Source organism: Lepus europaeus, chromosome 2 (genome assembly GCF_033115175.1).
Source record: "Lepus europaeus isolate LE1 chromosome 2, mLepTim1.pri, whole genome shotgun sequence".
Classification (NCBI taxonomy): domain Eukaryota; kingdom Metazoa; phylum Chordata; class Mammalia; order Lagomorpha; family Leporidae; genus Lepus; species Lepus europaeus.
This window is the reverse complement of record NC_084828.1, coordinates 148,360,172-148,374,011: the sequence shown is the minus strand read 5'-3', so window position 1 is coordinate 148,374,011 and position 13,840 is coordinate 148,360,172. Positions and strand designations below refer to the sequence as shown.

General features: G+C 40.5%; 1 protein-coding gene across 4 annotated transcripts in view; it reads left to right on the top strand.

Moving 5' to 3' along the window:
- Positions 1 to 2,701, top strand: part of DNAJC13 (DnaJ heat shock protein family (Hsp40) member C13) — a 145,140-nt gene extending 142,439 nt beyond the window's left edge. For all 4 annotated transcript variants that reach the window (XM_062214722.1, XM_062214706.1, XM_062214713.1 and 1 more), the window contains exon 56: positions 1,828 to 2,701. In XM_062214722.1, the coding sequence (XP_062070706.1) occupies positions 1,828 to 1,934 (107 nt within the window). In that variant the 3' untranslated portion in view covers positions 1,935 to 2,701. The remainder of the gene's footprint in view (positions 1 to 1,827) is intronic.
- The last annotated feature ends 11,139 nt before the right edge of the window (positions 2,702 to 13,840 follow it).

The following is a 13,840-nucleotide window of genomic DNA, read 5'->3' as shown; positions in this document are numbered from 1 at the left end:
CGGTTTTTTTTTCAATGCATGATGCCCTTAGTGTCTAGGTATATTTTTCATCCATCCCCAGCCAAAAGAAATACCTAATAATCAAACTAACAGAGTACTTATATTCATTCAGCTGGAAAGTACTGATCTGTGTGGTAGACAACATGTTACCGTGTTTCAAATTTAAAATACCAGCAGCGCTCCTGTGAAATTGCCCCAGAGTGCCTCAGCACTAAGTTTGAGAAGTGCAGCATTAGTCTGCTTTCTCTACGTAGCATCCATGATTTGGTCTCGTAACCTACTGTTTTGATATGAACCAAGTTGAGCCCACAATCACAGTTGCCCAGGAACCATATCAGTACTGGGTGTTTTAAGGTTTTACTCTTTAAGAGTTGCATCATTGGTAAGATCTGCTTGGTAGTTCTGTAGTAATAGTGTTGCTACCTAGAGTTCATCAAATGATGGGTTGATAGGAAGTGATGAACATTGTGGTGCTGTGGCTCTGAAACATCGTTAGAGGGTTCTTTGACCTGCTAGTCTTTGCCCCTAGCAGTCTGTGGAAAGCCTGGTGTCCTGATTGGCAGAAAACAGGATTTGATATATGCAGCCCCCTCTAGCACCCTAGAAAGGGGATATCTTTCTGTGAGTATTTTGTACAGGACTCTGAGTACTGGTCAGCTTCAGTTACAGTTCCCACAGGAAAAGTCATATATAACCATGTGCATGCTGTCTGAACAAGCCATTCCACACACACAGGACAAGTGCTTGTATGGTGAAGAACACGAGGAGTTGCATCGTGGCCTTTTGTCCTACATCAGTCCGTGTTACACCTAAGCCTTCCTCAGACTGCTCTGCTGTTTGCATTTCCTCACAACTCCCTTGCTGCTTATATTTCTTTTTTCCCCTCAGGTGTCTCTCCTTCCCTTCTAACTGGCAGCAGCCCCCTTCACCTCAGGAGCGGGCTTTAGATCCGCTCTGCCAGGCAGCTTGCTAACTTCTGTGTAGCTCTCTGAAGCAGGTAGAGAAATATTTTGCTAAATGCATGCTGCTCCCACTGCCTTTCTAGTCCTAACCTTTTGATGTTCCTTAGTTGTTTGCCTTGTTTCCCTCCATGTCAGCTAAAAGTATTGCTCAGTATGCAGTTTTGTGCTATAATACAGTGTCTCTTGGAAGTGCTTGTATCAGTTTTTTTAGTGCTTCTGAGATATAATCAAGTTTCTGTGCAATGTTTAAACTCTAAAGGGCCTTGAATGTGCTCATAGGACACATCTTGATAAATGCCAGAGTGTGCAGCATTTTCATGCTGTGGAGAATGTCAAGGAAGACAAAGAATTGAAATTTGCTACCTGTTTCCATAGCATTGTTGTTTATACCTATGACAGATGGATGTCCAGAGCTTTTCTTTTCTTAGAGACATTGGCATAGCAACCTTGTTCATTTGGTGTTATTTGTTAGAATAGCATATCTTTGCACCAAATGAACTTGAATGTTGTTTATGTTAAGAATTTCATCACAGATGACTTGTGGATGGGCCGAGTGTGGTGTTTTCTTCATCTGCTTGTACATAGCTCTTTCAGTGCCTAGGATCTTTTGAAAGCTTGAGCTTTCTTATATTTCCATATTCATGTTACTGTACAGCATAAATTCTGAAATTATTTTGAACTTTGTCATATAGTAAAAAGCAAACCATGAAAATATATTCTAACTACTTATTAAGGTTTAAATAATTCGAATAAGGTATCATATTCTCATGACGGAGCACCTAACCACATTCTGACGTTTTGTAAAAACCAGTGTTTCCACACAACTGCTTCCTAGAAAGTGTGTGTTTCTCATTCTCTCTTGCAGGACCTGGCATTGCTGGCTACCTTACTGCAGGTACATCCTCATCAGTCATGTCTAACCTGCCACCTCCTGTAGACCATGAGGCAGGAGACCTTGGCTATCAAACTTGAAAAGTTTATGAGAGACAATAGATGCTGAAAGGCCAGTGCCCCGTCCACATTCCTCCAGCTGACATGTTGAAGCAAACTCTTACTGCCTTTCTCCTGGTTTCATGACAGTGTTACTCCTTTTTCTATAAATATATTTTTATTTAGGAAAAAAGTCAGTGATTCTAATTGTGTCACATTGAGAAAGCACTCTGTGGATCAACCTAAGTGGGTACACAAGAATTTTTTTTCTTGATGTATGTAAGCACATTTTGTTCCTTTTTATCTGTTTACAAGACTGTGAATCAAAAAGACAAACTTTCTTCCTAGTTTTTATAATATTTTTTTGAATTAGTGTGACTGTGGGGTTGAACTGCAGTTTTCAGAAACTGGACTGAGTTACTTGTTCCCGAAAAAGGGGATTTCCCTCTCCTTCATCAAGTCTGCGTGGCTATCCTTCCCCCATTGAGCACTGTTAGTTTTTGTCCTTATACCCATTCACTGGTATCCTGTCCTCAATCATTAACCTTCTGAGAGCTCACAGTATACATTGGTATGTATAACTGGCTTTACCAAATTGAATGAAAAGGAGCTTGTGCAAAAACATCTAAAAATTTAAAAATGGATGTCAAAATGTTAAGTAAGAGATTAGTGTAATTGTGAAATGTTCTATACATTATCAAATATATAAAGCTTTCTATATTGAATGTACATTATACAGATCATTCATATATATGTACATAAAATTTTAAAAATAAAGGGAATTGACTGCTTTGTTAATGAGATAATTTGTTCTAGTTTAATTTTCCTTTGAAGACCTCATATATCTTTATATCTAAGACAGGTGAAGCAACAGTAAATGCAACTTTACCTCACTATCCCAACTGTTCTTATAGACAGCTTTGTTTATGTATCTGCTCATTCCTAACTCTGTTTAATAATATTTCAAGCACATGTAAGTTTTCAGAAATAGCACCTCATTTATTTCCCATACAGTATTCAAGATTTGTCAGGCTATTAATATGTACTTTATATATGTGGTATTAGTTCTGATATTTTTAAGAGGAGAGAATTAAAGCACAAGAGGCTATCTCAAATTTTAGATCTTAGCACATAGATCTTCTAGTATGACCAAAATATATAAATGTGGAAAATACACAAACACTCCTTAAAGAATAGGGAAATACCCAGACCAAGAAGTTGCCTGTCAAACAAGAATCAATTCTATTCCACAGTTGATATGTAAGAACAGTTTAAATGGAAACTTTTTCCTATTGTGTAGACACTAACTCAAAACTTTGTATGGTATCTCAAAAATTATGGAGTAATATGAGGGTACTTCAAAAAGTTCATGGAAAATAGAATTAAATGATAAGTTTATTTTGTTTTAGTGCAGAAATTTTGAAATCCATGCATCTGGGATCTTCAGAAAGTTCATAGAAAATATGAATCATGCAAATACAATGTATTCCAAAATAGTTTTTGCACCAAAACATCTTTTTTTTTTTTTTTTGACAGGCAGAGTTAGACAGTGAGAGAGAGAGAGAGAGAGACAGAGAGAAAGGTCTTCCTTCTGTTGGTTCACCCCCCCAAATGGCCGCCATGGCCGGCACTGTGCCTATCCAAAGCCAGGATCCAGGTGCTTCCTCCCAGTCTCCCATGCGGGTGCAATGTCCAAGCACTCCACTGCCTTCTCGGCCTACGTTAGAGAGCTGGACTGGAAGAGGAGCAACTGGGACTAGAACCTGGTGTGTCGGTGCCACAGGCGGAGGATTAGCCAAGTGAGCCACAGTGCTGGCCAAAACATCTTTTTTTTAAAAAAAAAAAAGATTAATCTTATTTTATTTGAGAGAACACACTCATCTACCAGCTAACCTCCCCCAAAATGTCCACAAGCATTCTGAGCCAAACTGAAGTCAGTAACTGGGCATTCAATACAGGTCTCCCATGTTGATAGTGGGGAACCAACCAACAATTTGAGCCATCACCTGCTGCCTTCCCAGTGTGTGCTTTCACAGGAAACGAATCAGGAGCAGATCCAGGACTCCAGCCCAACCAACCAGCATCTTTTTTTTTTTTTTTTTTTTTTTGGATAGGCAGAGTGGACAGTGTGAGAGAGAAACAAAGAGAAAGGTCTTCCTTTTTCCATTGGTTCACCCTCCAATGGCTGCTGTTGCCAGCGCACCGTGCTGACTGAAGCCAGGAGCCAGGTGCTTCTGGTCTCCCATGCGGGTGCAGGGCCCAAGAACTTGGACCATCCTCCACTGCACTCCCGGGCCACAGCAGAGAGCTGGACTGGAAGAGAAGCGACCGGGACAGAACCGGCACCCCAACCGGGACTAGAATCCGGGGTGCCAGCGCCGCAGGCAGAGGATTAGCTTATTGAGCCACGGCGCCAACCCAACTAACCAGCATCTTAACTGCTAGAACAAATACCCACTCCAAACTTACCTTTTCATCCCATTTTCCATGAAGTTTTTAAGTACTCTAATATACTCATATAAATATTTTAATATATAACTAGACTTTTAGTTTCAAAAGTATACTTTGTCATAAAAATATGTTCACTGAAAGATTATAACAGGTGCATTGGGAATAGATATTTAAGAAAGTAGAAACCAACACAGTAATATTTTTCTTTTATATATACTGCTATAGTTTAAATATTTGTCCTCCAAAGTCTAATATTAATGGTACTAAGAAGGTGGGAACCTAATCCCTTTATGTTTGGGAGTGGGGCCTTTGAGAAGCAAATAGATTGGATTGGGTCATTGGGGTGGATCCCCATGATCAAACCTTAGTGGCTTTATAAGAGATTGAAGAGACAGACACACACTGGCCCTGTTTCTGGCTATGTGATACTCTGCGCCCCCTCAGGACTCTGCCAACAAGAACACCATGCCCAGAGGCCAGGCAAGTGGGGCTGCCCAATCTAGGATTGACTCTTTAGAGTGAGTGAAATAAACATTTTCTGTTATGAAGTTGGCTGCCTCAAGTCTTTTGTTGTTATAATGAAAAGCTAAGAGAATATACATACTATGAATGTTTATAAATATTTAAAGGCCCACTTAAATTAATCTATTGTCATTGATGTTTAAATGCCAATAGTAACCAGTCTTTATTGGATATTTACTGTGTGCTAAGTATTATATAACTTTATTTAATCCTTGGAGCAAAGCTGTAGGCTTGGTTCTGGTGTAATTACAGTCGTCCAGATAAAGAACATGGGGCTCAGACAAGGAACTTTACCAGAAGTTACACAGCTGGTAAGTAACAGAGTTAAGATTGAAAACTGCTTTTACATAGCACTGAAGTCAGTGATCTGAGCCACTGTCCTGAGACAGTGGCAACCCCAAGTAAGTGGATGTGACTAGGAAAAAGGAATTTCCATTTTTTGGGGTGGAGGCTTCTTCTGGACTTAAGCATGAAGCAGTTGGTCTTAGTCCTGAGACATGGAAGTGAGGCACCAGGCACCAGGTAACAGGAAAGTAAATCCAGGGAGTTACTAATTTGGTTGGAATGTAAGTATCCAAAGTGTCCAGCCTGATGCCCAGAAAGAGGCCAGTGGATCAGTACATCAGTGATGGGATTAGCAAGGCAGTGTGGAAATGGAGAAGCTTGGGCTGAGTCAGGCAGCATCTCCAGTTCTTAGGTTTCTGAGTTTGAGAATCAATTTCTTCTATAAAATGCCTCAGTTGGTCTGGTCAGGAAATCTTACTTTGGTGATAAGGATCTGATGAAATGTATTACTATTTGTCAGTTTAAAATAATTTGATAAAAGATATATAAACCCTAAATGCAAAAATGCATAGAAGTTCATATTTTAAAATACTTTGAAAGTTTAATCCCACCTCAGTTAAAAAAACCAAAGCTGGGGCTGGCACAGAGTGTAGTAGCTTAAGTGTCTGCTTGCAGTACTGACATCGCATACGGGCACCAGTTTGAGTGCTGGCTGCTGAACTTCTGACCCAGAAAGCACTGGAAGATGGCCCAAGTGAGAGACCTTGGAGAAAGCTCCTGGTTCCTGGCTTCGGATCGTCCCAGCTCTGGCTGTTGCTGCCATTTGGGGAGTGAACCAGCAGTTGGAAGACTGCTCTGTCTCTCCCTATTTTTGTCTGTTAAGTCTGCCTCTAAAATAAATGAATAAATCTTTAAAAAAAAAAAAAAGCTATCTCACTTGTCAGAAATGCTATGTCCTATATATACTCATAACTGAGTTTATTACATAGAATCCATTACCTCTATTGTAATAGAAATATCCAAGAAATCTATGCTGTTAACCCGTGCTTTCCTATTTCTGGTTTTTACTACATATGCTGTTTAATGTGTTATTTAGCATTTAAAGCAAAGGACTTCTGTATGTATTACGACTGCCCATTAACTTCCAAATTCAGCGAGTAAAGGGTGGACCAGGCTACTTTGGCTCCAGGGCCTATATTCCATGAATACAAGGAACTGAGTGGCCAGTTTAAAACCTTTGTTTTGCCATCAGGCTTACAAAAGAAGATAATGTACATTTCTGTCATTTTTACAAATCCCCAATTTAAGGAAATAATCATGTTAGAGAAAGAAAGGCCCCAGAACTATTAATAGAAAATCTCTGTCATATACATACACATATACACACATATCTACATGTGTGTATATATATGTATATGTGTGTATATATGTGTAACATAAATGTGTGTATATGTATATATACATATATATGTATATATGTATATACACACACAAACACTGCAAAGGTGGGTGGTTGAAATAACAAAGTTATGTGGTTATTGTGTGTAAAGAATTATTGTCCAATGGAAGTCTCTGTAAGATCTAATGTCTGCGAGGAACATTTGCCTGTGTCCCCTGTGCAATCTGTGAACAGAAAAAGAACTTCATACCCTCAGTCTCTTCAGGGAAAAGTTTATGAAGATATGCTTGAGTCTTCAAAAGGAACACCATATGGAAGTAATTGTACAAAAATTTGATTATGCATAAGTTCAGTAAATTTGCTCCAGTTAGAACCTAAGTCCAAACCCTAGTCTCTAAATATTTCATATGACTCAAACAGCCCTTTGTTTATATCCATCAGGTTTCCCAGCATTTCAAGGCAGGTATTGGAATATATTTTCTCTGGATTTCAGTAAAGAGTTGGCCCAAGACAGTCTTGTTAGTTTAAAATTTGTCAATGTAAGTTCAGAGTAAGCAGCCCTAGAGGTTGGAGCAGGCAGATTTATCACGTAATACAGAGCTGGATGATGATGATGCATCCTTCCTGTGATAGGGACTTTCCTGAAGCAGTTTTGAATACTGACATGTGTGTTTCTCCAGGCAAGGGAATAAAATCATGAAGGAGGCCAAAACAGGAAAATTTTAAAAAGGTGGTGTGAAAAAGACAGTGAAGGAAGAAGAAAACATTGGGGGAAGAAAAAGTCATTAATACCTTTTTTTTTCTTTTTAAGATTTATTTATTTGAAAGAGTTACACAGAGAAGGAGAGGTGGGGAAGAGATAAACATTGGATCCAAAATACAACAGGATACCAATTTGAAAATTTATCCAATCTTAACAATTTTAAGAAGTAATGAAAATTGTAGAACTGAAAAAAGATGCTGAAAGAGAAAGTTGAGGAAATCCTGTAAGTGCAATAAAAAGACAACAAGGGAAAAACAGAGTAAATGTCAAAAAAACAAAACAAAACAAAACAAAACAGAAGAAATGTCAAAAGCCCCAGTCCCAAGAAGCCTGTTACCCAAGAATTTAGGTCCACGTGGGAGATCCAGAAGGGTGTTCCAGGGTCCTGGCTTCAGTGTGGCTCCATCCTGCAGCCCTATTGTGCAGGCATTTAATAGGGAATGAACAGCATGTGGAAGGTTTCCCTGCCATGCATGAGAGAGGCAGAGGACAAAATAACAAATTCAAGCATCCAGAAAGAGTACCCAGCCCAATGGTTGATAGTAAGCCCTTACAAATGTCCATCATTATTAAATTTTACAATATGGAAACAGATCCTGTAAGCTCCAGGGCGTGGCAGGCAAAAGTAAGAACATTTCTTAGAAAGGAGCAAAAGTCAGGAGTTCTTGTGATGCAGTGGGTCAAGCTGCTGATGTGTAGTGCAGGCACCCCATACCGAAGTGCAGGTTTGATTCCCAGCTTCACTGCCTCCAGGCTAGCTTTCTGTTGATGCATCTAGAAGAGCAACAGAAGATGGCCCAAGTATTTGAGCCCCTGCCACCCACATAGAGACCCATATAAAGTTCCTGGAACCAAGAAAGGAAAGTGATTCTCCAAATGTAAAAGAAAATCTTAATAGCTCATAGCTGACATTACAGCCTATATAGGCAAGAGCGGACTTGAAGAAGGTGAGATTGATAGGCAGCTTCTGTGTTTGACTATATTGAGAGGAAGTGACCTGGAGAAAGTTTTAGAAGAGTTGAGCATCAAAATAATCAGTACATGTGATATAACATTCTAACTGGTACTTAAATCTTTATAATGCCAACATGATTTGTATTGGGAAATTGAAAAGAAGAAATATTTGTGTGAGCTTGGTGGGGGAGAAGATGAAAGATGGCTGAATTCTTATTAGGTTGTAACTGTGGTGTGATATAGGCCCTGCCAGCAAATGATTGATAGACCGGAACAGTGTGAAAAGCCAAGTGTATGATAAATAGCATATGATGGTCTTTCCACTAAGTGTGTGTGTATATTTGAGAGAGTCGTCAAGTTGCTGGGACAACTGTCTAGCCATTGATGCTATTCTGTTAGATCTCCAGTGTCTTTCAGATCTGTGTCCAGTGTATCGACTGTCACCCAAGCCTCTCCCATGTCTGTCTTAGGTCAATGCGATAGACTTAACTGCCTCTTCTTCCTGTAGTATTTCTCTGCTCATTCTATTATCATTCTGAAAGTTAGCTTTTCAGTTTCTAGGTCTTGCCAACCCTTCTCCCCTCAGTGCTTCATGTCAGCTTGTTCTGCCTGGAGTGTTTTTCTTGTTTTTCAATCTGAGAGCCTTGCATGAGTCCCTGATACACTCCTTCTAGAATGTTTGGTTTCATCGACCATCTCCCCACAGTCAGTGAGTACAGGGATCATGCCTCTCTTGTTCATCTTAAGATCTCCAGAACTTAGCCTCATACCTGGAGCGTAATAGGTACTCACCACATACTTGATGAATGAATTAAGCTTCTTCATGGTTTAAAAATAAATATTGGTCTAAATTCACATAGTACAGGAAACAGTAACCTTCAGCAATTGAGTAATAAAGCTGTGGGCTGGTTTCCAAAATAACAAATGCCTGCTCCAGGCCAGTCTTCCCTAACTTGGAAATATTTTCAGCAGGGCCACTTTCTCTGCCATTTGGGGCTGAGACTGGAGTTCTCAAATGAGAAGGAATTGCACCTATTATCTTTTCCTGCTTTGCTTGAAGTTGTTTCTGATTCTTGCACACTGTCCTCACACTTCAGTGGAAATGGGGTCTTATATTTTCTTTTTCTATGAAAGAACCAGATTTTGTTTTTCTTCAAGGTTGTGTGGTTGACAAAAACCATACCCTGTCAAGTATGGAGAGTAGAGGTTATTAGGTTAAGAGAGTCATCAACCTGATGACTCAGCTCCTGAGGACAAGGGATGCACAGGTGCATCCCTCCCCTCCCCTGCATCACTAAGGACTCCTTGAATAGCCCAAGATTGCAGGCATGTGTTCTTTCACTTCCAGTTGTTCCAGTGCAGTGTTCCTTCACCTCCATACGAGAAGTCAGTTTAAGGAAATTTCACCTTAAGTCCCTTGGAATCTGTGCTCCACATCTGGCAGCATGTTACATCTTTGAGCAGCTGCAGCTTCTTTTCTTTCAGGTTTTTTGTTGTTTTCTTAAACTTTGGCAGGCAAAACAAAGGTTAAAAAGTAAGAGATGCCACCTGCCTTTTCCAGGCCAGCTCTCCTCCCAGGCCAGCTAGGTAATGGAAGTCAACAGGGTGCCTTACCAAGGAGGTTCACACCTCCATTATGATGTACCCCATGTGAAGAGAGGTCTGAGCCTCATAACTGGCAAGCCTTAAAGCCCACCTGATTATTATCAGGCCTCTTCTGTCAGGTTCTATTTGCCTCTCAATTGGAAGCTTATTCATATTTTAGACAGAGCTTTTTTAGGTCCTCCAGTAAGGACTCTCCTTTGTTCTAGACCATGTCTATCCCACTCAGAGCCTCATTGCTTTGTAATCATAGCCTTTACTCTAATTTCAGTGGCTCTACTCCTGACTGTGTATTGATGGTCCTCTCCCCCACTAAATGTTTTACGATTGTTCAGGATTTTCTCCACAAACTCCTCTACCCACAAGAAACAAAGCTGTCCTTTCTCCCAGTCTTGGTTGGGATAGGCGTTAAACCACATCCATCAAACAGTCTTCACAAAGGTCCAGAACCTCCCCGCCCCCATTTCCTCTCCTCTATGAAATCCTCTCATTACTTGGTTAGTGCTACTCTTAAGATTATTGGTTGCTATTCTCACCCTGTCTTTTATACTACCGTGTCTGTTTAAGTGTTTACAGGAGGTGATAATAGAATGAGCCAAGGCCTTCACAAACCATGTGGTCTACCAAATGGTCTACCATATACCCAGTTCTCCACCCAGGGGACAGTGATTTGAGACATCACCCCATGCTAGCAGCAAGTAGCTCTACAGACAGATCATCATCCCTCTACCCCTGCTGGACTTTTGGGCTAATATAATCCCATACAACTCTTGCTTTATATAAAAACAAAAGGGGAGAATATTAGTAAGATTATCTATGGTGCAGTCTACACCCCAGCCACCATCCTAGGCTCTATCCCCTGCCGCCATGGCTGGAAGCCAGATAACCCCATGGCCCAACCACTGGTGTCAGCCCCACCTCATCCTAATGGGATTCACTGCTCCTACTTCCCTGCCCACCCCACCCCCAAAGTTTTAAGAGGACCTGTTCCTGGACATGTGATTCTCCCCCACCCCCACCCTGCTCCACAGCACTCAGCAGCGGAGGCCTCACTCCTGCATGGAGAACTTGAGCAGGCCACACTTCCAGCCCTACCTCATGGCTTCATTTCTGATCATGGAGGTTCACTTAACACCTTAGGGGTAGGGTGGCCATTAATATGGTCCAAACTATATTAAAGGTAGCAAGTAAGGCATTTGGGGAGTCTGTCTTAAAGCCAGAGAGCTCATCATGAGCAAAAAGGAGAAAGAATGATTATGGTTTTGGATTTTATAAAAAGTGTTTTCCACATTTCCTATGACAAGATCATCAGTAATGTCCACGGAGCAGGGAGGATTCTTTGGCTCCTGAGTCAGCCTGCAATCTTAAGAGAATACATTCGTAAACTTCAGCTTTGTGTTGGAACCAAAAGGGTCTTTTAGAATTTCTATACGACAGGATCTCTGTTAAACTAGAAATGCATAGTGATTCCTGGTCATGCAGATGCTTTATTTTTCTCTCTTTTTTAAGGATTGATTGATTTATTTGAAAGAGTTATAGAGATTGATCCGCCATCTGCTGGTTCATTCTGATGGACACAATGACCAGTGTTGGGCCAGCCAGGAACTCTTCCACGTCTCCCACATGGGTGGTAGGGGCCCAAGCAGTTGGGCCATCTTTCACTGCTTTTCCCAGGCCTTTAGCAGGGAGCTGGATAGGATGTGGAGCAGCTGGGACACAAACCAGCACCTATAGGGGATGCTGGTGTTGCAGGCAGTGGCCTAACCTAATGCATCACAGTGTTGGCCTATTTTTTTTTTTTTTCTCTTAAGCACAGGGGACAGACTGCAGTTTCCTTTTTTCCCTTTGCCAGACAAAAGTACAAGAAATATAAAACCACTGTCTTCTTTCATTTACAGTGCACAAGCATCCATTCTCCATGTCTTCTTAATTGAAATTTTTTAGTTTATTAGGGAGAGAGAGCTACCATCTGCTGGTTCACTCCATAAATCCTTACAACTGTGGTGGTGGGTGGGAACTGCCAGCCAGGAACTCAGACCAGGTCTCTCCTGTGAGAGGCAGGAACCTGACACAGCTGCCTCCCAGGATCTGCATTAGCAGGAAGCTGTAGTCAGGAGCCGAATCTGATTACAGAATCCATGTGATCTGTGGTGTGTGGGCATCCTAACCTGAGTTGTGACTCCTGGGCCAAATGCCTATCTCAGTTGCTGTACATATTTATGGAGTACAATATCATGATTTCCTACACATACTTCAGAAAGTGCATGGAAATGTGTATTTTTTTTTCTTTTTTAGATTCTAGTGATTATGATTTTTTTAACTTTTATTTAATAACTATAAACCTCCAAAGTACAACTTTTGGATTATAGTGGCTTTTTCCCCCTATAACCTCCCTCTCACCCGCAACCATCCGATCTCCCACTCCCTCTCCCATCCCATTCTTCATCAAGATTCATTTTCAATTATCTTTATATAAACAAGATAATTTAGTATTTACTAAGTAAAGATTTCAACAGTTTGTACCCGCACAGAAAAAGTATAAGTACTGTTTGAGTAGTAGTTTTACCATTAATTCACATAGTACAACACATTAAGGATGGAGATCCTACATGAGAAGTAAGTGCATAGTGACTCATGTTGTTGATTTAACATTTGGCGCTCTTATTTAGGACATCATGAGCTGCCAAGGCTATGGAAGCCTCTTGAGTTCACCAACTCTGATCTTATTTAGACAAGGCCATAGTCTAAGTGGAAGTTCTCTCTTCCCTTCAGAGAAAGTTACCTCCTTCTTTCCATTGGGATCACACTTACAGAGATCTTTCACTTAGGGTTGTTTTTTTTTGTTTTTGTTTTTGTTTTGTTTTTTTTCCAGAGTGTCTTGGCTTTCCATGCCTGAAATACTCTCAAGTGCTTTTTAGCCAGACCTGAATGGCTTAAGGGCTGATTCTGAGGCTAGAGTGCTGTTTAGGACATCTGCCATTCTGTGATTCTGCTGTGCATCCCACTTCCCATGTTGGATCGTTCTCTCCTTTTGAATTCTATCAGTTAGTATTAGCAGACACTAGTCTTGTTTATGTGATCCCTTTGGCTCTTAATCCTATCATTATGATCAATTATGAACTGAAACTGATCACTTTGACTAGTGAGATGGCATTGGTATCATGCCACCTTGATGGGGTTGAATTGGAATCCCTTGGCATGTTTCTAACTCTACTATTAGGGGTAAGTATGATTGAACATGTGCCGAACTGTACATCTCCTCCCGCTCTTATTCCCACTCTTACATTCGACAGGGATCACTTTTCAGTTACATTTAAACACCTAAGAATAATTGTGTGTTGATTGAAGAGTTCAACCAATGGTATTAAGTAGAACAAAAAAATACTAAAAGGAATAAAATAGTAAGTTGTTCCTCGACAGGACAAGGGCTGATCAAGTCTTTGTTTCTCGTAGTGTCCATTTCACTTCAACAGGTTTCCTTTTAGGTGCTCAGTTGTCACGGTTCAGGGAGAACATATGATATTTATCCCTTTGGGATTGGCTTACTTCACTCAGCATGATGTTTTCCAGATTCCTCCATTTTGTTACAAATGACTGGATTTCATGGTTTTTTTTAAGCTGCTTTATAATATTCTATACAGTACATATCCCATAATTTCTTTATACAGTCTTCTGTTGATGGGCATTTAGGTTGTTTCCATGTCTTAGCTATTGTGAATTGAGCTGCAATAAACATTGAGGTGCAGACAGCTCTTTTATTTGCCAATTTTATTTGCCAATTAATTGGTAAATTCCAAGGCTGGATTGTATGGTAGGGTTATATGGTAGGTTTCTGAGGAATGTCCAGACTGACTTCCATAGTGGCTTTTCCAGTTTGCGTTCCCACCAACAGTGGGTTAATGTCCCTTTTTCCCAACGTCCTCGCCAGCATCTGTTGTTGGTAGATTTCTGTATGTAAGCCATTCTAACCAG